At 43.5% G+C, this 25,869-nt stretch overlaps 2 protein-coding genes across 6 annotated transcripts in view; one reads left to right on the top strand and one right to left on the bottom strand.

Moving 5' to 3' along the window:
• Positions 1–59: 59 nt before the first annotated feature.
• LOC126985185 (RNA-binding protein lark-like) lies at positions 60–10,465 on the bottom strand. The gene is made up of 6 exons (XM_050839740.1): positions 10,326–10,465; positions 7,369–7,587; positions 5,788–5,955; positions 3,410–3,718; positions 798–911; positions 60–77 (listed from the first exon to the last, which is right to left on the bottom strand). Exons 2-6 carry the CDS (start codon positions 7,573–7,575, stop codon positions 60–62), a joined length of 816 nt encoding a protein of 271 aa, XP_050695697.1. The 5' UTR covers positions 7,576–7,587; positions 10,326–10,465.
• The window catches only part of LOC126985355 (equilibrative nucleoside transporter 1-like), a 23,680-nt gene continuing 8,125 nt past the window's right edge, over positions 10,315–25,869 (top strand). The window contains exons 1-5 of one of the 5 annotated variants that reach the window (XM_050840127.1): positions 10,315–10,454; positions 19,571–19,652; positions 21,489–21,658; positions 24,261–24,355; positions 25,182–25,232. In XM_050840127.1, coding sequence (XP_050696084.1) covers positions 10,429–10,454; positions 19,571–19,652; positions 21,489–21,658; positions 24,261–24,355; positions 25,182–25,232 — 424 coding nt within the window. In that variant the 5' untranslated portion in view covers positions 10,315–10,428. Of the gene's footprint in view, positions 10,455–15,567; positions 15,711–16,952; positions 17,147–18,326; positions 18,346–19,570; positions 19,653–21,488; positions 21,659–24,260; positions 24,356–25,181; positions 25,233–25,869 lie in introns of those variants that run through there. The other 4 variants (XM_050840125.1, XM_050840128.1, XM_050840124.1 and 1 more) reach the window with 4 other exon arrangements.

Raw genomic sequence — 25,869 nt, 5'->3', positions numbered from 1 at the left:
TCAACCGGAAAGTGGTTTGAGCATTTTTTTTCTCCATCTTTGTTTTGCCTTACGTCATGTTAATGGAGGAAGGCAGGCTGGAAGGAGGACAAGACCATAGGGCAAAAAACCAAGGCCTGCTAAAAAGATAAATGAATACTGTACACAAATAAGTAAATAAATAAATCCTCCAACATGTTAACAGAATTATGTTTAAGAGGGGGGAAGGAGAAGCAAGAAAAATTACAAGTAGGAACATACAAAGTTAGGAAAAAAAAAGTTTAGAGAGAGAGAGAGAGAGAGAGAGAGAGAGAGAGAGAGAGAGAGAGAGAGAGAGAGAGAGAGAGAGAGAGAGAGAGAGAGAGAGAGAGAGAGACACACAGAGAGAGAGAGAGAGAGAGCGTCTGCCATAGAGCATGTAGTCAGAGCGAGAGAGAGAGAGAGAGAGCAGAGCGAGAGAGAGAGAGAGAGAGAGAGAGAGAGAGAGAGAGAGAGAGAGAGAGAGAGAGAGAGAGAGAGAGAGAGAGAGAGAGAGAGAGAGAGAGAGAGAGAGAGAGAGAGAGAGAGAGAGAGAGAGAGAGAGAGAGAGAGAGAGAGAGAGAGAGAGAGAGAGAGAGAGAGAGAGAGAGAGAGAGAGAGAGAGAGAGAGAGAGAGAGAGAGAGAGAGAGAGAGAGAGAGAGAGAGAGAGAGAGAGAGAGAGAGAGAGAGAGAGAGAGAGAGAGAGAGAGAGAGAGAGAGAGAGAGAGAGAGAGAGAGAGAGAGAGAGAGAGAGAGAGAGAGAGAGAGAGAGAGAGAGAGAGAACAAGAGAGCACACACAATAAAGAGGTCGTCCAGGATGGGGGGCGGGGGTGGGGGGTGGTCACCATACCTCCGCTCGTACAGCCCCTCGTCGTAGTAGCGGTCGTAACGCTCAAAACGGTCAAAGTCGTCCTGGGAAGAGTAAATGGGTATGAGTGTGAGTGTGTGAGTTTACCTGTATGTACTACCTGTTTTACCTGTAGTACCTGTGGCTGTTTGAGGTGTTGCAGTGTTGTTTTTTGTGTTTTGTTTTGTTTTTTTACAGTAAGGGAGGCAGTTTAACCCGGTACCAGTGACGGGCCAAATTTGTGTGTACGAGTGACGGACCAAATTTTTGTCATGATAAAGACCCCCCAAAATAGATGATGCATAAACTGATCACAAATGCATTTATATATTATGAAATGGTTTGCGTGATTGATGATTTTTTCTCATTAAAACACTTAGAGGGGCCTTTAACCCTTTCATGGCTAAACGCTCGCAGCGAGCATTAGGCGTATTTGCTGGTGGTGCTAAACACTCGCTGTAAGCTCCAGCCGCACTCAAATCTCCCGCGTATGAGTGTGTTCCAACAATATTTCTCACAACACAGGATTGCCAATAGGGGCACCTGACAATACCATAGGCGATCCAGGATTCAGGACGTTTCCTAAGTTAAAGAAGGTAATGTTATACTTGTATTTCGTAAAGAATCCTTATAACCAAAAACTAGCTAAAATTATGAGTATTCTTTTTTCTAACACAACATTCAATAAACAACAGAACAATAATATGAAAATACATATAGCTACCGTTGCCAGATTGTCATACTCAGGGCAAAGTATTTAACAGTGTTTGATGCCTAACTATTGTCAAGAAACATCAGAATCTCACTCTTTTAATGATAACTATAAATTAGTTTCGTTTTTGGAGCCCAAAAGACAGTTTTGGGGCAGGAAGTCGGGAAATATAATCGGCAGAGTACGACAATCTGGCAATAATCTGTGGCCGAGGCAGCAGCAGCCTGTTATATTGTGGGTGTCAGATACCTAAAATAGCATACTTTTACTGCGCAAAGCAGGTGATGTCACTTATTGTGACTTCGTGAGCTTTCATATTTATCTATTTGTGTATATTTCATGGTGGCAAAACTTAAATTACTAGTTTCATTTTTACTAGTGACACGAATTTGTGACTGTTTATCACAATAGAATTTCACTCTAATAAGTGAATCAGACTCCACAGAAATATTACCAGTGTGTGTATGAATGAATACAAAGATAAGCACATACTTTGATTTACCTCTAGGGTGTCTTGTGGATCATTAATAAATAAAAACAAAATATCCAGCTAAGCTACTCTTTAGCCATAACCTTTAATGGTGCCCAAAAAACAGTCCCTCCGCCAAGTTTGTACCCCACATTTGGTAATGTCAGGTGCGCCTATTGAGTGGGTTCTCCACTAAATTTGGTGGAAAATCATGTCACCCCAGCACGGAAAATCTACGGACGAGCAACTGGTGGATGTTGTTGCCTAATATAGCAACATTTTTGCATAGCTTCACCTATCACATGACTGATATTTTGACAAAATAGTTGTAAATTTTGCAGCTGGCAATACTGCCCTGCCAGCACCGAGTTTCGTGACTGGTGGAAGGAAGGGGAGTGTTGCCGTCGCCTATATATTTATAAATGTTTTTCCCCCCCCATTTTCTTTGTATGTATTGCGTTATCTTGTCATATTGGTAATAACAGAATAATGACAGGGTTGTGACTATAGAGGCCTCCGTCGCCCTTGGTCCTTTTAAGACTCGCTGTCCCGTCGCCGTTACAGGAGAGGTTGAGTTAAATCGTCTTCCTTCCCCCCCTCTTCAAGGGGTGGCAGATTATTTATAAATACCCAGTGTCCTAATAAACCAAGACCATATAATGTAACACTGCTTGTTTCCTCCCTGCCCTACCCCATATTCCACGTTAATCACTTGTAGGAGTCACCCTTACTCCCTCCTCCTTCGTGTCTTACTTAACACGCTACCAAAATTCTTTTTTTTTCCTCTTCATTAACACAGACACAAGGAGAGAATAGGGTTGTCAGAGTAGTTTAACGTTCTCTTGATTGTCTTAGACTCCATTCCACACCACGAACTGGTTTCGCGGTTATTTTTTTTATTATGGTTTTTAGTTTTGTTTTCTTGTGAACCCCCACATACTCAGTGGTGCCTTAAATGAAAAGCAGGAGAGCCGAGGGCACCACAAGTGAGCTGCAAGTAGTCCCTCTCCAGCATACAAATGTACACACTCTTTTTTGCTTATAATATTCCAATAACAAATTGGTTATCATTAGTTGTTTTGATGCACTAGTTGTGTTGACTAAGTGAGCCTTGCCCCAAAGACTTTTGATAAATTTCCATATTTTTACATAAATATGTACTTAAGGGCAAGATGACAATGTGAAAGATAACCTTCTATAACTGCTTTAAAGATGCAACATTTTTTTTTAATAATTCATACATCCCTGCGGGTTCCTGAACTCACCCCTTTCCCAGCCACAAGCCTTCCATTCCTATTCCACCCTCATCCATCACCCAACCCTCTAACACCTAACTCATCCATGCCCACCCCAGACACACACCCCTCTTCCCCCACACTCACCCTGTATCTCATCATCCTCTCCCGGGCATAGCTGGGTGGGGGCGGGGGTGGATAGGGATCATAGCGGCTGCCAAACCCTCTGCCTCTCTCTCGGTCAGGGTAGCGTGACCCTCCCAGGCGACCGTCGCGGGGGCACTCTTTGGACCAGTGTCCCCCCGAGCCACAGCGGTAACACATGTCAGGGTTGCCCATGCCAGCCTGCTGTCTGACCCGCGAGGTGGACTCCTGCACGCGAAGACGCAGGCCGTGGAGTTCATAGCCGTCCAGCTCCCGGATGGCGCGTTGGGCTTGGGCTTCGTCGTCCATGTGCTGTGTGGGTGAAGGGGGATGGTTTGCATAGGAAGGAGACAGTGCAAGGGTTGAATAAACACATGAAGCCAAAAATATCCTCAAAGCTGCACATACAAGGGCGATACAGAAGCAAATTGGGGAATGTCAGTTTACTTTCAAAGGTCAATGTGGTTGTGTTTGACATGTGCCTGGATGTGTCTGAGTGTTGACTGGGCAGGCTAGGAGGTTGCATTTTCATGGTAAGAGTAGGCAGACCTTAGGCTCTATCTAATGTAGGGTGTTACTGAGTGTATCTGAGGGTGTGTTAGGGTACTGCAGGCAAGAGTTTGGTTGCATTTGTTTTTTGTATGTGCATACTTACCTAACTGTTCTTCCCTATTTTCTTTATTCTGAAGGGTCTGGTCAAGTTTGTAACATCCTGTATTACAACTTGTCTTGCCATGCATGTCCATCCTTGTACTTTGCCTTGTATTTGCGAGAATATGGGTGGCACATTGCCTCGCAAACTATGAAATCAGAAAGTATGAACCACTGTAAAGCATGTATTGAGGAAAACATCTCATGGATTGCCCATTTTCCTCCTTTTTTTCCCAATATTCCCCTTTCATCACACACATGTGCAAATTTCCAACTAAAATGATAAGAACAAGCTAAAAAGTCAAACAGTACATCTACCATTTACGACACTTGGCATGATTATTAGCAGGATTAGGGGGTTAAATATGTAACGTACCCAAAATATAATGAAACACTTTTTAGTTAGGCTCTTATATGAGCCATAGAACCACATCAACATGACTGGCTTATTGGCCAGCCTTGTGTGTAGTAAAGGCTTGGTCTTAGCTACTAGTCACTTTATCAGCGCATACGTCAGAAACAGCTGATCTTGGAATGCAAACAAGGCCGGGGCAGTGCACCAGGCATGAAGTGAGACACATACAAGGTAAGACTAACTAAAGCTGCACTGGGCCTGCCAGCCATTGGTTCAACTACCCATGCACCACCAGACCGTTAATGATCCAGGTGGTGTGCAGCGTATGTGCCGGTGAGGCGGTGAGGGATTTTTTCAGTCTTCTGCCTAAATGTACGGCAGTAAGAGTAAAGCTAACCTAGCTGAGTCAACTAGACCTGACGAGGTGCCTCCTCCCTCGCCTCTTGTTGAAACTCATGGGGGTGAGTGTTAACACTTGGGTTAACCATGCACTGCTGCCTCGCCGTGCCGTATAGGGTTAATATGAGCTTCTGTGGTGCAGTGGTCAGTATGCCTGGCTACGAATCTATGAACACCTTTTTTCAGGCTAGCACTGATTACTTTTTTTTTCTTCCTTTCTATGGTGGAACAACGAGTAGAGGGTCTTTTTTTTCCTTAACATTTGATATTGTCCTTTAGCTGCTGGAATTGTTGTATAAAAAAAATCAGTGCACAGGTATTGGTATCAGTATCGGTCAAATATTGGGGTATCGGTATCAGTCAAAATTTTGGTATCTGTACATCCCTAACTTGGTGTCAATTGCTTTCAAAATTGGAGGAAACTTTGAATAGTTGAGTATCTTTAAATGCCAATCATTTAATATTTCCAAGTGGAATTAGCAAACTAGAGAGCAGATTCATCAAATCACTTATGAGACCTGTCGTTAGTGAGTGAGTCTTCTGGTCAATCTGTCCACTACAAACAAAGGCTCCTTGTGTTTAGGTGGCTCTGATGGTGATGAATGGAGTGATGGCCAAGCCATCACTTCATCACAATCAGAGCCGCCTCATGATGAAGAGCGTTCATAGTGGATGGAGTTACCAGAAGACTTACAAGAGATCTTGTAAATGATTTCATGAATATGGCCCCAGGAGAATCATACATAAGCTGTGAATTTGCAAAGTACAAGGATGGACTGTACTGTGTGTAAAACTTACATTCTATCAAATAATCCTATTCCTTTCAACACAGAAGTAATTAATCATTGAATGGCTGAAATAATGAGAAAAGACACGTACAAACACAACATGAACATGACAAGTAACCTAGTAACAAGACACATTCAAACAAAGCCCCAACACACTGCCCATAACCCCATAAACCCCAAACACTCACAACAAAGGCATAGTTGGTGAGTATGTCGGCCTCGACCACGTTGCCGTACACCTCAAACAGGCTCTTCAGCTCCTCCAGCTTTGAGTCTTTGTGTAGGTTGCCCACAAAGATCTTGGTCTTCTGGTTGCCTCCCTTCCTGGCTCCTGTTGAGGCCTCCACCACCATGGGCTGAAACAGGGGTTGGAAATAGGAGGTTGAGGTGAGAAAGGATGGAACAGGGAGATGGTTAAATGTAAAGTTGATGATTGAGAGACAAAATGTGGGAACGATGAAATGGGGTATATTTTCTACTAACTTTTTGTCGATGTTACTGTCATTTTAAGTATAAGTGTTATGATACAAACAGCAACATAACCTTGACAGTAATGGATCAATTCTTATGGATCTTCGTCATTCCATCCCTTCCTACCATTACCAAGCTTAAGTAAACTCCTGCATCACCTTAGGCATTCCATCTTACCCAGGGAGGAATGTCTGCTGAAATCATAAATCACATTCCCTTTACATTATCTCCCAATTTCCTGCCTCAAGAGACCTGGATCTGGATCTGGATTAATGATGCGCAGGGCACCTGTATAGGTGCATAACACGCATATTTGTTGGCTGTTGGGGGGACGGGGGAGCCGAGTGTGCAGGGGAAGGAAGTGAATCAAGTGTAATTGTTAGTGTTGGCATGTTGTGGTGACAAGTGAGTGTGTATTTGTTTTCCGAATGAGTCTATTGTACCGCAGTCTAAAATCTGTTGAGGGAGGCTGTTCCAGTCACGTATGGTGCGTGGAAAGTATGAGTGCTTGTATGCGTCAGTGTTAGTGTGATATGTTTGGTAATTATGGATGTGTGTGTTACGAGTACGTTGACTGTTTGCGTTGTGTAGGTATGTATGTGGGTCAATGTCAATGTGAGTGTTTGTGATCTTGTACATAAGTGTAAGTCTGTGTGCTTGTCTGTGTATGTGAAGAGGTTCCATGTTTATCTGTTGTTTGATCTGTGTTGTGATTCCAGGCGTTCGAATGTAATTGTTTGTAATGAACCTAGCTGCCTTGGTGTTGATTTGTTCTAACCTATCTGTGTGTGTGAGGATCCCACACCGTGGAGCAGCATTCCAGTGTTGATCTCACAAGTGTGTCATAAGCTATGTGTTTAATGTCAGGTGTGCAGTTATGTAAATTCCTCCTCACGAACCCCAGTGTTCTGTTGGCTGTGGCACTGATATGGTCTATGTGGGTGTTGAATTTCAAGTTAGTTGAGAGATGGATACCAAGGTACTTGTGTGAGTGAACTGACTCTAAATTTGAATTGTGGAGAGTGTAAGTGTGATGGATGGGGTTGTGCGCTCTGGTGAATCTTAATAGTTTAACCCTTCCTACCCTTGCCCTCCTTTCTCTCCCTCCATTCCTTCACCTCCTCCCTCACCTTGCCCTCCCTCTCTCCCTTCATCCCTCCACCTCCTCCCTCTCTTCCCTCCCTACTCTCCCTACATTCCCCCACCCCTCACTCTTCTTCACCTTGTCCTCCCTACTCTCCCTGCATTCCTCCACCTCTTAATTCACCTTGCCCTCCCTATTCCCCCTCCATCCTCACCTTCCCATGGAGTGAGTGCCCGTTGAGAGCCTCGATGGCTGCCGTCCCCTCGTCCTCCTTCTCCATGTGCACGAAGCCATAGTTCTTCACCACGTCGGCCTCCACTACCGTGCCATGCGCCTCGAACAGCTCCCGGATGTCTGGGCCCGTCGCTCGGTCACTCAGGTTCCCCACAAATATCTTGAAGGTGTTCCCTCGGACGGGCATGGTGCTGGGTGTCTGGGCAGGAGAGGCAAGGGTGTGAGATGAGCCATGAGGTAAGGTCTGTTTGGGAGGAGGAATATTTATTTGACAGTTCACGTTGGGTTATGTTTGAAGTCATTCCTCACTGTATTACACAAATGGTTCCAGAATCGCTAATTCTGGTGGGTTTACACTTAAATAAAAACAAAATAATGAAAAAAAGGTGCTAGTGAGAACCTTTTCCATTTTGACCCATTCATCAACAAAGAATGTAAGCTAGAGTAAAGGGTAAATGTCTCTCAAATACTTCAGCTCTTCCAGCAACTACTGACTAATCTAACCTCTGCCTCCCTCCTTTCCTTCTCTCTGCCTCCTCCAAGACTTACGTCCCTCCCATCTACCAACTGTCACTGTGTCAGGACAACAAACTCTATAGTAGCCAATGACCTAAACAAGCCCAATAAAATATGCTTAACCCCCCTTCACTCCGCAACGCCAACGTCGGCGTCCGATGGCGTCACCGTTAGTCCTCTTCTAAACCTCTTAATCCTCTTCTAAACCTCATAAGAGGAAATGGGGGAGGATTAACCCGGTAGCAGCAGGGATCATGTTTCTTTATGGTCCCTCTAAGCAAGAAAAATGAGAAAAAAATCATCACTCACACAAACCATTTCATAATATATATCAAATCATTTGTGATCAGTTTATGCATCATCTATTTTTGGGGGTTTAAATCATGGCACAAATTTGGCCCGTCGCTGCTACACGGTAAAGCCACAAATTTGGCCCGTTGCTGCTACCGGGTTAAGAGGAATTTAGAGGAGGATTGAGAGGTTTAGAAGAGGATTAATCCTCTTCCATTTCCTCTTGACCCTTTCCGTATTGTGACGCTGGCGTCTGCGTCACGGATGGAAAGGGTTAAGGAGATTGATTAGATTGATTTTTATGTTGTGAGTATTGGGCATCATTTACATCAACATTACACATTGAGCTTTTGAATTTGTTTTATGATTTTTTTTTAAATGTTTTTTTTTTTTTTTTGACCAAAAATAATAATATAAAAAAATTAAGACATATATAAAAAAAAAAAAATGATGATTTAGTATTCCTCTGCCTTTTAGTCTTTGTTTTTGAAATCACTTATGTTTTTGAGATATGGGCTGATAAGTTTATTGATTCAATCTGATAATACATGCATGTACTTTTTAAAAAAATACCTACCACATATATATTTTTTTTCAAGTCATTTTTTTAGACTCTCCCTTAAGGATTATTGATTAAAGCAGGTCAATAGTGAACAGAATAAAATTACCTTCTTTACGGGAAAGAGTCAGCATTATTTAAACATTTACGGCAATCCACCAAACACCACAGATATTATTTTCTGTGCATAGACGCTGCTGGGCAAACACCACAAACAATTTCCTGTGCAAAGAAGCTCCTTGGCAAATACCACAGACATAATTTCCTGTGCATAGAACTCCTCAGGAAACACTACAATTCATGTCCACCCATTTGTCCTTGAAAAGTATGTGTTGTCACAGCTCTGATGCCATTAATTATAATTCCATATGTATCTTTATTTTTAATATACATCTACATATATACATGAAAAATGATAGTAAAATAGCCCGTACAAGTTGCTGGTATAAATTAAGGGACTTCGTCTCAATGTTATTTTTTGGTAATAACTGCCGGTCAGTTACCAATACGTCAACTTGTTGATACATGTCTCAAAAATCGTATAAACTGACAGAATAAAGCTCAGGTGTGTCACTTGACTCACCCACCAACTCCATCCCAGACAGTCAACCCAGGGAAGCCTCCACACAGCAGCCCTTCCCATTCCAAGCCTCTCCAAGGAAAAAATCAACTTGCCCCAGCCATGAGTTAAGTGGGCGTCCCCTTAGTCTCCTTCGCTCAGGGTTGTCTTGTACCGAACAGAAACAACCTTGTGTACAGTATCAGTGTCCGGGAGGCGCACCACTGCCCATGTAGCTGGGGTTGGCACTGACAGACTAAGCTGATGACAGGCCTCGACTCTGTTTCACACAGTCGCTGGCTGAACATAAAGTCATCCCAGCGACATCCCCATGATCCTGCGCAGGACAGGGAGCACAAGCGACTTAAAGATTAAACTCTCTGTCTGCCTGCATGGATATTGATAATGCCACACACTTGTATTGAGTGAGTCCATAACACCGCGGCCAGGCCAATCCGTCGAGTGACTTCCTGGTGAGACCCACCACTGTCATGCGCTACAATGCCAAGGTATGTGAAGCTTTTGGTGACCTCCACATCCTCACCACATGCAGGGACAGACTGAAGTAAAAATCAGGTGGATATATATGAACCTTCTGCCAGGGGGAGACTGCCCCCATAGACCCTTACGTTCCCACCTTGCCGCACTGGGCACGGCACGCTGTGACTACTGCACGGCAGCTTCCAGGGCCTTCGTGCAGCCCATCCTGTGGGCGTGCTGGAGAACCTTTATCAACAACAACAACTGCACGTCACCACAACAACCAGGGCCTCACACCCGCAACGCGCCCCGCCCCTCAGCCGGGGCGGGGCGGGGCGGGGCGGGCCAGTGCCTGGCGCGTCGCCGCCCCGTGCCTCGGCCCTGACAGCCGCCCTGACGGGTGCCGGGCGCCGCCCCGCCTGCCTGGCGCCCCCCACCCCAGGGGCGGCACAACACGGGCGGCACTCGGGAGCGCCGCGACCCCGGCCCCGAGCCGCGTCCCCCGCCGGGCCCCGCGGGGCGGCACACTCACCGGGCCCGCTGCGGCGTGGTGCTCGTCTTCGCCTTCCTCGTGTCGTCGGGAGGTCGCCGCGGAGGACGCTTGGGAGGACACCGCCGCCGCTCCGCCAGGCAAGATGGCCGCCGCCGCTTTATTTGTCAGGCGAGTGCCTATACTCCACTTATTATTTATGTGTTTAAAAATTATATATTGATCGTATTTTCTTTCAGTTCATCTGAGCTGAAACTAATAATATCAGTTTCATACACGATGCCATTATTTAATTTTTCGCTGTTGGAAACAAGGGTGTGTTCAGCTGTTAGACTATTGATATTTCTTTGGTAGCAATTCGGTAAACAAACATCAATTTATTGATCCAAGAGAAAAAACAATAATTATACGGATATTCTGATTTAGATTTATCTTTTAACGCTTTTACTTCGACTACCGGTAGAGTATAATGATAAAATAACCCATATAGGCTACCGACAGTAATCCGAGCAATCCTCACGCACAGTCCAAACATAAGATAGCTTTTACTACTATTTGCCAGTTTATTTATTATTTACCTATATAGTTAACAGTATATATATGCTATACATTACCTACTATATATTTACCCCCATGCAACGCCCCTCTATCTCTATACAGGATTCGTCATTAATACCTTAACCATAGACAGGGGAGAGCCGGTAGGATTCGGACACTTTTTAGAAAAATATTTTTAGAAAAAGAAGTTTAAGTAGTAGTGTAATTCTGTTGATCTCAAAATGTTCCTCCATCATTTGGCTCTGTAGGCTGCTAATATGACACTCGTAGCTATTTCCAGTTTTCAGATGTAGGTGATGAAAGACAAGTTTCTAAATCGTCCAGGGTTCGGCCAGGGGTGGGATGGTACGGACACTCATAATACTCGCCATAATATTAATATAACTTAAGTTTGATTTGATTTAGATTTAGATTTATCTTTTAACGCTTTTACTTTGACTACCGGTAGAGTAATAAAATAACCCATATAGGCTACCTACAATAATCATTCACAAAGCTTTCGTAGGTGTGTGTGTGTGTGTGTGTGTGTGTGTGTGTGTGCGCGTGTGTGTGTGTGTGTGTGTGTGTGTGTGTGTGTGTGTGTGTGTGTGTGTGTGTGTCCCAGCCCCTCACGCTGCTCATGTTATTTCGCCCATTGCCAATATACAGACTAAGGACCTCACTACTGTGTTTACGCCTGACAAGACAACGATGGTCTTTGTTTGCATACATCTTATCTATTGATCTATTTACTTATTTATCAGCATCCCTCACATAGTGGCCAAGCTTCCTTCAGTGTCTACTTGAAGATCAGCATATGGCAGTGTAAATTTAACTACTACTACTACTACAACAACAACTACTACTACTACTACTACTACTACTACTACTACAACAACTACTACTACTACTACTACTACTACTACTACAACAACTACTACTACTACTACAACAACTAATAATAATAATAATAATAATAATAATAATAATAATAATAATAATAATAATAATAATAATAATAATAATAATAATAATAATACATGCATACATACATACTACTACTACTACTACTACTACTACTACTACTACTATTACTACTACTACTACTACTACTACTACTACTACTACTACTACTACTACTACCACCACCAAAACTATACCTACAACAGCATATAAAGAATGCCAGCTGTTTCCTGTCAACACAGAACATCCCAGCACATCAACACCTCAGAGAGAGAGAGAGAGAGAGAGAGAGAGGGGGGGGGGGGGGCAGGTTTTTTGTGGTTGCGGAGAAGACATCAATGATGTCGATAAGATAAAACTAAAGATAATGATAAGAGATTCGCCGTACTAATCAATATGTGGTTGGTCACTTTGCGCTTTGATTGATTGATAGTTTATGGTTCCATCTTCACACACACACACACACACACACGGGCGCGTAAAATTATAAATTGTAATTTTCGAAAACACTGATTTTTCATGTTTACGATTAATTGTTTGTATTCATAAATGATTATATGTAGAGATTGATGAATAGACAAACAATCAATGCAAAGTTTGGGGTATACGTTGTAAATGCGAGTGGCCGCGGTGCACATCTCCGTCACCTGCCCTCGAGTGTTGCATAGAGACAAACAAATGGAGATGGATGGACAAAGACAAAACACATGAATAGGCAATGCAACAGAAAGACAACAGAGACACGCCAGTCCTCGTCGACGGGCTGGCTGTCGGCTCCCTGCTACGGGCCGCGTTTGGCAGAGGCCCGTGCTCCCTCGCGCAAGAGGGAGCAATCTCCCCCCTCAAAGACAACAGATACAACACATTTCCCTGCCGCCTTCTGTCAGTTATTATTATTCCGTCAATTACTACGTCTCTTTATTGGTTTTCACTTCCCATGTATTCCACAAGCGTTGATCATGCACCCGATGTCTTCTTTCTCATTTTTTTTTCCATCTACACATTCCCTGCCGCCTTCTGTCAATTATTATTATTCCGTCAATTACCACGTCTCTTTATTGGTTTTCACTTCCCATGTATTCCACAAGCGTTGATCATGCACCCGATGTCTTCTTTCTCACTTTTTTTTTCCATCTACACATTTTCCTGCCGCCTTCTGTCAATTATTATTATTCCGTCAATTACTACGTCTCTTTATTGGTTTTCACTTCCCATGTATTCCACAACCGTTGACCATACACCCGATGTCTTCTTTCTCACTTTTTTTTCCATCTACACATTTTCCTGCCGCCTTCTGTCAATTCATCGTCCAATTCTTTTCGCCTCCTACACATCTCCCTCTCGCCTTCTCCATACGAAATGCTCCAGTTACGACTGTCTTAACTTCGTGTATACCACCTCATCCGCCCAGTGGTATTGGTTACAGGAATCCTTTACAGCCAGCGAAGGAGGAAGGTTCAACGACAACTTTAAGCCAATGAATAAACAAATAGGAGTGTAGAAAAGTAATATATGAATGTATGATATGCTTGAGAGAGAGAGAGAGAGAGAGAGAGAGAGAGAGAGAGAGAGAGAGAGAGAGAGAGAGAGAGAGAGAGAGTGTTTCTCGACCTATCTGCAAGTATAAGAAGAGACAATACAAATAATAAAATAAAAAAGATTGATTAATTGATTGATGCATGGTTTAGAGAGAGAGAGAGAGAGAGAGAGAGAGAGAGAGTGGTTCTTGACCTATCTGCAAGTATAGAAGAGACAATACAAAAAAATAAAAGAAAAAAAGATTAATTGATTGATTGATTGATGATTTATTGTTGCAAAAGTATAGAATAATGACAGAAAGAAAAACAGCCGTAGAAGAGGAGGAAGACACACGTCAAATAAAGACATAATTGAAAAGTTTCCGTATATGAGAAGTAGGAATATTTTGACAATGACGTAAAGAGGAAATTGATAAACAGGATACAACCCGTTTTCTTTGAGTTGCCTAGCGGTGACTTGTGAACTCTGCTTGTGACCGTTTTCACCTCATCTTCTTTTTCTTCTTCTCCTTCCTCTTATCATCATCATTATTCTTCTTCTTAACATCATCATCATTCTTCTTTTTCTTCTTGTTTTCTTCTTATTCTTCTCCTTCTTCTTGTACTTCTTCTTTCTTCTTCTTCTTTTTCTTCTTCTTCTACTACTACTACTACTACTACTACTACACAGGTATGAAATCACGGTATTATGATAGTAATGACACGTGGCGATAGTGATAAGTGTGTGACCTTGAACACACACACACACACACACACACACACACACACACATATACACGTTCTGAACAGGAAGACGACAAGAAAGGCAGTAGAGAGAGAGAGAGAGAGAGAGAGAGAGAGAGAGAGAGAGAGAGAGAGAGAGAGAGAGAGAGAGGTTGGCGGGTTTCTCGCCAAATGTAGCGTTTTCTTATCTTCGCTGGCGGGGAAATTTTGATGCTGGCGGGGTGGCGTTTTGTTCTTGGGGGGGGGGGGGGGGGCTTTGTTGCCTGCTTGGCGATTTTCTGGCGTCCTTTTGTCCAGTAAATTTCAAATTATCCTTACTATCAAAATTATCTTCGAGGTCATGATTCATAAAACATGTAACCTTTGACTGGCGAGCGACGAGAAGAATGTTCGCACTCAGCTGCTAATGATGACCCCTGCCCGCCCTCACAGCCTGGGCCAGCATCATAATTACCCCTGTCTCCCCCTTCCCTCTCCGTCTCCCTTCCTTTTCCCTCTCCTTGCCCTTGGTCACGTCAGGGGTGGGTTTCATCATAGTGCTCTCCCAAGCGTGGTGACGTCACGCGCAGTTGGGAGAATTTCTTGGGCGTGTTTCATCACCGCGCCACAAGCACTTCCAAGTAGGATTGGGTGCGGTCTTGGGAGTAGCCAGCGTTGCCAATCTTCCGCGTCGCTTTGACGTCTAATATGTCTTCAATTAACCTAAATTACACTTCTTATATATAATTATGGAATTATAAATATAAACAATTGATATTTAGTTGAAATACAGCGATAGTATCTTCACTGTAAGGAATATGTGCACGTATTTTTTTTTCCGTCTGCATCTTCAACGGCACCACGGCGTAGACAAACATTAGTGAGTCGTGAGTAGACCCTGGCCACCTCGCCACCATGGCCCGCAGCTTGTACTGTGCATCAAATAACACTTGCACATTGATGTTGTGGTAGTTCTTGCGGTTGACGTACACTTCTTCGTGCTCATGTGGGGCCACTATTCTTACGTGGGTGCCATCAACAGCACCCACCACACCGGGAAAACCAGCAATATCGGCAAACTCCGCCTTCAGTCTCTGCTGCTCCCCCGGTTTAAATGGAAGCCCATGAACCGCCTCATATTCTCTTGTGTCACGAGAGCATCCACGGTCTGGGTGATGATTCTGCTGACTGTGGCCCGGGAAACTCCAAAGTCATCTGCGCTGCACTGCTGCATTTTCCCGGTGGCGAGGTATCGCAGAGTCAACGCCACTTTCAGCTCCGCTGTGACCGCACGGCTCCTCTCAGTCCTGTTGCCAATCACGTGTCGCACCAAGTCAGTGACGAACAACAGGCCAGCACGATCCACCCTGTACCTCTTCTTGAACTCTGTGTCATCGTACTCGTTAAAGATGTCCCTTCTCGGGCGAAAATTCCTTGGTCGGTGCTGGCGGGGTTGTTCACGGGCTGCCATGTTTACAGTCTGACGCTTGGAACCTTCCTTGGGAGCGCTTGGGAGACCCCGCACGGCCTCCCAAGGCGGCGAGCGAGATAGGCAGAGTTCCAAGGCTTGGGAGCTTTCGTGAAACATGCCCAAGGTTTCTCGCACGCCCAAAGTTTCTCGGACTCCTTGAGCACACTTCCAAGGACTTGGGAACTTTGATGACGGAGGGGAGGGCACTAGGCCTAAGTAAGTGAATTTCCATATATGTTTATAATATGCGGACATTGATTGATTGATAGTTTATTGTTGCAGGTAAACAACAAGGGAGAAGGGAGGAACATGCCATCCCAACCCCCAGGCAGGACAGAGTGTGATTATACAACTATTAATACATGTGTAGGGAGCCTCCCCCTGGACAATAAGACAATAAAATGTGGGGACGGAGAACATTGCCCAAGCACTAGATGGGAATGAATACAGAGATAGAGTAAATACTAGTCCTTAAAGTAAAATACTGCAGAGATCACAGCCTTGTATAGCACGGCAGTAGTTCAGGCTGCCACACACGGCATCACCACCTTGGTGCAAACTGAGGGTGTTCTTTGAGGATAGCAGGGAGGACATCATGGTTCAGGAGCCAACAAATTGTCTGGGGCAGGTCAAGGCAGTCCCGTGGCTTAAACTTAGCAATGAGAGGGCATTCCATGACATAGTGATGCAGTGTGTGGCCCCTCGGCCTGGCACAGAGCGTGCAGCAGACACCAGGGGAGTTACTAACCTCCCAGTAGTACCTATAGCCTAGCCTAAGGCGCATTGCTACCACATCCTGAGGGGCACTGTGTCGCCCATAGGGGTAAACAGCGCTGGGAGACACTAACATAGTGGAGGCTGCTGGCGCTAATAAACAGCTCCTGAGTCGTGAAACGGCATCTATTGCCAATAATTTGTGGCGACGTCATCAACCCTTTTCACTCGTCATATACCGTAAGCGTAATTAAGGACGTACGTGATGGACACGGACCTGGATTTCCTGAATTATAAAACTATTGAGGAAAATAGTTATAGCTATAGGTATAGGCTAAAGATAAATTTCTATCTCTCCTATTGCAAAGCACAATTCTTCTATTAAAGTAGCATTTTATTTAATGCCATTAATAAATAACTTATTCAGTATCATGTGATACATATTTGTTTCTTTTGTGGGTAATTAGTAGGTATATGGCATATTGTTTATAAATTATAAGGGATTTCTGTGTAACATGTTGAAACTATATTTTAGGTTTACTTATGTTAATTCTAGAAAAAAATCAAATGTTCTGGACAATGAAAAAGTCTACGTATAATGCCTTAAAGTTATTTGCCTTTTTTTTTTAGGGGGGGGAGGGGGGGGAGAAGGAAATTGGTCTGGCGGGATTTGGCGGTTTTCGGGGAGGGATGTGGCGGGTTTGCAGTCCCCGACATGGCAACTCTGATACAGACAGGTAGCGTTCACCGTTCAGTACAACTAGTAGTCCCACATGTGACGTGCGTAGTGGTGCGCGGGAGTGTGGGAGACACGTTGGCACACAGACACAGCCGCGCACCCAAACAACACAGATTACTCTTGCTCTCGTGCATCATATCACCACACACACACACACACACACACACTCAGCGATGGAGACATTCACCCCAAGTCGAGTGTGAGTAAAGTGTGTATTTTGGGGCACCACAACGCTGAGCTGAGGGAGTGCGGGGATGAGGAACACGTCCATGCCTGCTTTCTCTTGCTTGATTTTCTTTATCCTCTTTTTTTCTTTTTCTTTTTACATCTCGGCCTGTAGCGCCGGTAGGCTTTCTTCAAGGGCCTGGTGGTCGGCCTAGCCCGTTATGGCGCAGGCATTTTTTTTTTTTTTTTTTTATAGTGGCGCCATTTATGCTTGACTCATGCTGCCCCCTGGAACTCATTCTTGATTCACTGAACTGTTTCTTCTAGATTCCGGGTGGTGTGCGTCCATCTCGGCCCATTGCCAACTCGGAACATTCACGATTACCGACTCGGCCCACCTGGTGAACCAACTCGGACCATTTTTTAATACCAACTCGGACCATCAGCTCGATTCAATTGAAATAAGTCATGCTCACATTCCTGAAAATTTCCTGCGGTATGACATTTGTTAAATTAGTTTTTTTAAATTCTAAAAAAAAATGAGTAGGTTTCAAGGTTGGGAATTCAAAAAGTTTTTTTCAGAGTCGTTTTATGCGAATTTATTCGATTATTTACCCTTTCGAGTCGGTTTTCGAGCCCGGTCGCCTATTAAAAATAATAGCCCTTTCATTTTACCATCGATTGATACCAAAAGCGTTTCTGTAGCCCCAGAAATAAGGGAGTTATGGCGATTTGCACCAATGCGGTTGATTTTTCAAAAATCGCGGCTTAATGACAAGGCTGGGGCAAGTGTCCGTTCCGTAAGTATAGGGTTCATTGACTGAGGTAAAGGTGTGCTGTACACTTGATCCTGGAGCAGGCAGTAAAAATAGCTTACACGGCGAATCTTTTTTACTTCGTCTCTTTATCGGTTTTCACTTCCCATGTATTCCACAAGCGTTGATCATGCACCCGATGTCTTCTTTCTCACTTTTTTTTCCACCTACACATTTCCTGCCGCCTTCTGTCAATTCATCGTCCAATTCTTTTCGCCTCCTACACATCTCCCTCTCGCCTTCTCCATACGAAATGCTCCAGTTACGGCTGTCTTAAATTCGTGTATACCACCTCATCCGCCCAGTGGTATTGGTTACAGGAATTCTTTACAGCCAGCGAAGGAGGAAGGTTCAACGACAACTTTAAGCGGCCGGGATGGAGGCTGCCATGGCTGTCACTCTCCCCTCAGTCTTGAACGTAGGCTGTACCACTTAGGGAAGCCATCTCAGAGGCTATCGGCTCTCACACTAACATTGATCTGGTGGTGATGTGGCTGAGGCTGGGCTATAAATATTACTGGGGGGTCAGTGGGGCTGACCCTGTACCTTGCCGCTTGTGTGTCAGGCTAGGGGGTCACACGCTCAAACACTATGTCCTGCAATGTTCTGCTATTAGTGCCTACCGCCCACAGGGCCACTGGGACCTGCCTGGGCTGGTGGCCTGGTTCATTAACAATAATGTTCTTTCAGCTGTGCTTAGTGAGTATCCTGCATTTGCGTCTAGATCGTAGTCCATATGTTCAGTCCCTTATGTCTGCTCCCTTGACTAAATCAAGGCCTTTATTTTTTTTAGCACTTGTCCCCTACCATTGTATCTTTTTAGTTTCCTGGTGCTACTTACACATGTATCCTTAGTTGTATAATCACACTCTGTACTGCCTGGGAGCTGGGATGGCATGCTCCTCCCTTCTCCTTTGTTGTTTTACTTGCAACAATAAATTATCAATCAATTATTTCTTAAGGCCTCAAAGGAGATTATTTTTATACTTTATAGTCTGGTTCTCATGAGCGTTTTTCGCAAGCCTTGACAAACTATCACTAGGGTCATAAAACTACTCATGAAAATGTTAACAACCTCTATCAAAGCCTGTGGGTGTGTTAAGCCTGAAATGTTTGTATTGTTCTAATGAGTGTTTTTCGCAAGCCTTGACAAACTATCACTAGGGTCATAAAACTACTCATGAAAATGTTAACAACCTCTATCAAAGCCTGTGGGTGTGTTAAGCCTGAAATGTTTGTATTGTTCTCATGAAAATGTTAACAACCTCTATCAAAGCCCGTGGGTGTGTTAGGCCTGAAATGTTTGAGAAGTGGGCCTAATCTCGCACCATTTTCCCTTTCCATGTAACTTTCCTCTCCCAGGTATACACACACACGCTCTTATCTCCCTGTTTTCTCCCCACCTCAAGTCTCTTAACCTACCAAATATGTTTAGCTATCTACATCTACATATCACTTTGTCTACCTATATCTCTTTATCTGTCTATCACTTTGCCTACCTATAATATATCTCTTTATCTATGTCTCTATCACTTTATTTACCTTGATGTGTGTTTATCTGCTTCTGGATTTATTTTCTTTAGGCATATGTTTATTTATTTACTGATCTATGTTTATATCTACTTATTTGTTATTTCTTGCAGCCCCGTGGCGGTGACCCTCGTGTTCTATATGCTGGGAAACGCCATTCTGCTTCCTTGGAACTTCTTCATAACGGCCGAGACGGTGAGAGAGAGAGAGAGAGAGAGAGAGAGAGAGAGAGAGAGAGATCGGGTGTACTTCTGGAATAAGAGCCACCACTAAACCCACCCCCCAAAATCCACCTTAACCGCACATGGAATCACAACCAAAACAATGAAAACACGAAAAAAAAATTAAAGAAATCACATTGAAAAAAAAAAAATCGTAAAATAGAGAAGAGAGAGAGAGAGAGAGAGGGGGGGGGATACAAAATGAGTCATAGGTCCAAATTCTTAACCGTATCGGGCTCGCATCACGACTACTTTCCAAGGCCACAGAGAAGATTAGGTGGGATTACTTTCCGTTCGTGTTACAGAAGTCGGGTACAGGGGCTATTACACTGGCCAAATTTTTCGTGGACCTTCAGTCAAACCACAATTTCCGCTGGCGTGGTTCTCATATTTCCGTGGTTTTCTGACGCGTCCACGATCCTCCAAAGCTAGCGTAGATTTCACAGGACGGCGGTATTACTCACCATCACCATCAGCAGCAATAACAAGAAACAAATGAGAACCACGCCAGCGGAAATCGTGGTTTGACTGAAGATCCACGGAAAATTTGCCCCATGTAATAGCCCCTTTGCAGAAGTCGGGTAAGCCTAGCACTAGAATTACAAAACAGTCCATGAAAATTCCAATAGCTTCTTCGAGATGCTTTTCAAACAGGTGAACTAAGGTGTCGATACGTTTAAGAATACGGGCTTGTAATATCAGATGGGTGGTGGGTTATCATGAAAGCCAGTGACCCCAAAATGTTTTATGAATAACCTCGATATGAAAGGCTGATAACGTCTTATAAGCAGAACAGGAGAGAGGAGAGTAGGCAGAGAGAGAGAGAGAGAGAGAGAGAGAGAATTACATAAAAATTACATAGATAACCAGACCACACAAGCCCCAAACTAGGTGGTCTGTCCTAAACCTAAGTGACAACTGTTATGCGGCCACCATGGCGTTGAAACTGACCTAGTGAACGTTTAGATGGAGGAGAGAGAGAGAGAGAGAGAGAGCGAGCGAGCAGGGGTGAGGAGTGCGACAGACATGCGCCACCACGGAGCTTCAGGAGGGTGAAGAGGAGAATGTCAGGTGGGCGAAACGCGGAGTCAGAGGTAACACAGTTTTGTCACACGTTCACAACTTAGACCAAAATTCATTTAATGTTTATATCAAGTTGCGAAAGTTAGTCAAAGCACCGGGCAGAACTTTCAGGTGGAGCGCTCGGCCTCGTATATTCTGTTAACTCTAAAATCACCCTAAACCCCCCGGTGTAAATCCACAGGGTTCTGGGTTGCGATAAGCCCCCAGTCTCAAAGCCCTGAATCCGCGCCTGATTTATTTTTATTTTTATATTACTACCGCAATAAACCTCTATGAGTTATTGGCCCTCAAGACGTGATCAACAGTTTTACCCCTGATAGGAGCGTAGTTAAGAACAACAGCGCTAACGAACAGTAATGATGATGATGATGATTACAATAATAATAGTAATAATAATAATAATAATAATAATAATAATAATAATAATAATAATTCATGTTAGGTTTGTTTAGGTAATTAACACTGACCAATTTCAAGATAACCTTAATTATTATTATTATTATTATTATTATTATTATTATTATTATTATTATTATTATTATTATTATTATTATTATTATTGTTGTTATTATCGTTATTAGTAGTTGTAATAGCATCATCATTAATATTTATGTTGATATAACTGTCATTATCTAAACCATAACTGTTCTTTATCCTCCCCAAACATCCTCTCTCTCTCTCTCTCTCTCTCTCTCTCTCTCTCTCTCTCTAACACACACACACACAGTATTGGCAGTACAAGCTCCGCAACACCACCCTGGACGATGTTAGTGGTGATGAAGGTGATGCCACCGCCCCCCTCACCCCCCTACAACGCTCCTTCACCCCCACCCTCGTCATCGTATCAAACGTGTTTTCTACCCTGTTCTTCTTCGTCACGTCCGCTGTTGTGAAAAGGTGAGTGATGACTAATGAAGAGGCTGAGGCAGCGAGTGGGGAAGGGGCGGAGTGGGGAATGAGAGGGAAGAAAGTGGGTTATTTTAGATTCCCCCCTCCCCCCGTATAGAAAACAGACTCATTAAACGGCTCGTATGTGGAGTCAGAGGCTTTAGGCTCACACAATAGATACTTTCCAAGGCCACTCAGAAAGTTAGTCGGGTTCTCATGAGTGTTTCTCACATTCATGATGCAGAAGCCTTGTCTCAACATCACTAGGATCATAAAACTATCCATGGAGATACCCTCATCCTCTACCAAATGAGGCTGTATGAGACCCAAAATGTTTGAAGGTGCGGGTCTTTGCCAACGGCCAAGCCCAGTCCATGATTGCTTCATGAACTTACTCTCCTGGAGTAAGGGAGAAGTAATGGGGTTCCCAACTTAGTAAAGTTTAATTTTCAGTTCAAATTGTTGCAAAAGTTTAGTTTTTGGTATAATTTTGAAGGTTAGGGTATAAATAACAATTTTAGTGCGAGTGGACAACAATCCACTCCATGTGAAACAATTTTGGAGGGGGGGAAGAGGGGAGCGCTGATCGACCCGCCATGAGCGAAATGTGAAAAGCTCAAACTGTTCTAACTTTTTAATGAATGATCCGATTTGAACACATTTGACATCAGAAGCTTTGGTTTGAAGAGTAGCAACTACATTCCCAAGTACTTTTGGAGATCAGAGCCTCCGAAACATTGTTTTGTTTATATGTTATTTATACCCTAACCTTCAAAATTATACCCAAAACTAAACTTTTGCAACAATCTGAAATGACTGATGGTCCTGGGCCCTCTAAAGGGGGGGGGGGGGGGAGTACACTAGGCCTTTTTGCTGAGGACGCGTATTCCCCACCTGCAGCAACAGCAGTCAGCACCCGCCCCGACTTCGGTTAGGTTAAGGTTAGATTAGATTAGGGTGGGTCAGTCCCCGTGCACTAAACTGACCCAGAAGTCCTGCCCTCGTGCATAGATATGGGGCTCATTGTTTGACGAAGGAAGGTTGGCGCTAAGAGTCTGTGTTAGCAAGGGTTCGATAGAGGACAAGGTTTCCAGGCCCGTCAGATGATCAGTTTAGTAAGTTGACTTTTAGCCGCGAAGTACACTGAGAATAATAAGAACAGAGTTACGTGGTTCGTTTGTGAGCCACGACCCGCGCGTCACCCACGGCCCAGCGGCTCAGGGAGGTGACAGTCACGCAGACACTTCAGGAGTAAGAGGGAAAGAGGGAGGAACGACACCACCAATGGCTGGAAGAAGGGGCGATGGAAGGAAAGGGAAGAAGCAGAGATGGGTGTACAGAGGTAAACCCACAGCAGCGCAGGATAGATATAAATACACAAGACAAATATAGGTTAACGAACAGGTAAATGAAATTAAATGAATGGCCTTATTCAAATTAGTTAATATCTGTCAAGCTATTATCTGTTTGTGTACCTATCTATCTATCTATCATTCGATCTTCATAAGCATTCAACAGTTTCTATGTAGAGTATATGTGCTTCGGTGATCACTATCATCATCTATTTGTTCATCATTATCATTATCCATTTACTATTTATTTGTCTGTCTGTTTCCCTTATGACCGTCATTCCCTTCACCATTTCCGTAACTTATCACCACCACCACCACTACCATCATCAACTCCATCACCAACACCATCATCATCATCACCATTATCGCCCCCTAGCATCAACACCACCATTATCATTATCATCACCGTAACCATCATCAGCACCACAACCGCCATCATTACCACCACCAATATCCACATCATCATCACCATCACCGTCATCACTATCTATCCTTAGCTCAAAATCTTAACTGGAAACTTTACTTCTCCTCTCTCACTAAATCAGCTTCCTCGAGGTTGGGTGTTTTGTATCGTCTCCGCCAGTTCTTCTCCCCCGCACAGTTGCTATCCATATACAGGGGCCTTGTCCGCCCTCGTATGGAGTATGCGTCTCACGTGTGGGGGGGCTCCACTCACACAGCTCTTCTGGACAGAGTGGAGTCTAAGGCTCTTCGTCTCATCAGCTCTCCTCTTACTGATAGTCTTCTACCTCTTAAATTCCGTCGCGATGTTGCCTCTCTTTCTATCTTCTATCGATATTTTCACGCTGACTGCTCTTCTGAACTTGCTAACTGCATGTCTTTCCCCCTCCTGCGGCCTCGCCTCACACGACTTTCTGATCAAGCTCATCCCTATACTGTCCAAACCCCTTATGCAAGAGTTAACCAGCATCTTCACTCTTTCATCCCTTACGCTGGTAAACTCTGGAACAATCTTCCTTCATCTGTATTTCCTCCTGCCTACGACTTGAACTCTTTCAAGAGGAGGGTATCAGGACACCTCTCCTCCCGAAATTGATTTATCTTTTTGGGCACTGTACTCTATTCAGGAGCAGTAAGTAGCGGGCTTTTTTTTTTCATTATTGTTTATTTTTTACGCCCTTGCACTGTCTCCTCTGCTGTAAAAAAAAATATATATATATATATATATATATATATATATATATATATATATATATATATATATATATATATATATATATATATATATATATCTTCAGGGTGAGCGAGGGGGTCCGCATCTACGGTTCCCTTGGGGCGTCCCTCGTGGCCATGCTCATCATCACTTTGCTCACCTTCATCAACACCGACGAATGTGAGTATGATGATGATGATGATGAGGGTGAGACTGTGTGTGTGTGTGTGTGTGTGTGTGTGTGTGTGTGTGTGTGTGATGGTGAGCATGATGAGTAGTAATGATGGTGATGGACTGATGGTGATAGTGATGGTGATAGCGGTGATGATGAGTATGATGAATATGATAACTGTGGTGAATGATTTGTTAATAAACTTACATCCATGTCTCTCTCTCTCTCTCTCTCTCTCTCTCTCTCTCTCTCTCTCTCTCTCTCTCATTTACCATAGTTCTCCTTACACGTGTTTGTTATTTATCTATTTATACATATAATGATCTATTTATTAATTAATATATTTATTGCTAGACGTTATTTTTCATATTATATATTTTCAACTTTTGCTGGAAAGGTTATTTTATTCTGTTTTTACTATATATATTTTTACTTGCAAGCGTTTAAAAAAATATTTGCTTAAACATGCGATATTTTTTTCTGGTTCTGAGTATCATTCATCCACGCGACTTTTTTTTACCCATTCACTTTATTCATTTGTGTTTTTTTTTCCATTCACTTTATTAATTTGTGTTTTTTTCCCATTCACTTTATTCATTTGTGTTTTTTTCCCATTCACTTTATTCATTTGTGTTTTTTTCCCATTCACTTTATTCATTTGTGTTTTTTTTCCCATTCACTTTATTCATTTGTGTTTTTTTTCCCATTCACTTTATTCATTTGTGTTTTTTTTCCCATTCACTTTATTCATTTGTGTTTTTTTTCCCATTCACTTTATCAATTTGTGTTTTTTTTCCCATTCACTTTATTAATTTGTGGTCGTCGTGTTTTCAGGGCAGCAAGGGTTCTACGTCATCACCATGGTCGTCGTGGCAGTGCTGAGCAGTAAGTCATCGCTCATCAGTAGTAATGGTCGCCTGGGGAGTGGTGACGCTCGCCCCGGTCACTGTTCATCATTATCACTATTCATTTATTCATTTGTCTTCACCATTCCCGTAACTTATCATCACCACCATCACCGCCATCATCATCATAATCGCCCCTAGCATCGCCACTAAAATAATGTCCACCAGCTTCCTCATTTTCTTGTGATAAGATATTACTACCGTCCTCAAAGATAAATGGATGCAGTCAACTTTTATAACGCTTATCACCAATTGGTTTAAATACTTTGTTGATACCTTAAAACTAATGATGCAGCTGCCACCTAGCTTCATGCCGGGGATTATTCGGTATTCTAACCCAGTGGCCGAGTCATCCATGCGTCGTAAACTCTGAGCCTCACCTACAGGCTGAGAGGTGGCTGAGTGGTTAGCGTGCGGGCCCCGCATTCACCGCGCCATGGACGACGTCGGTTCGAATCCGCCGGCTACCACATGGGATTTTTCAGTCACCGCCGAGTGGCCTAAGACAACCCACATGCTGTCCTGAAGACATATTCATCAACCCGGAGTCTAGAAGAAACCGTACAAGTGAATCAAGAATGAGTTCCGGGGGGCAGCGCAGCATGAGCCAAGCATAA

This window comes from Eriocheir sinensis, chromosome 59 (genome assembly GCF_024679095.1).
Source record: "Eriocheir sinensis breed Jianghai 21 chromosome 59, ASM2467909v1, whole genome shotgun sequence".
NCBI classification, from domain to species: Eukaryota; Metazoa; Arthropoda; class Malacostraca; order Decapoda; family Varunidae; genus Eriocheir; species Eriocheir sinensis.
Note: the sequence above shows the minus strand (reverse complement) of the source record. Positions and strands in the feature narration are given on the sequence as shown.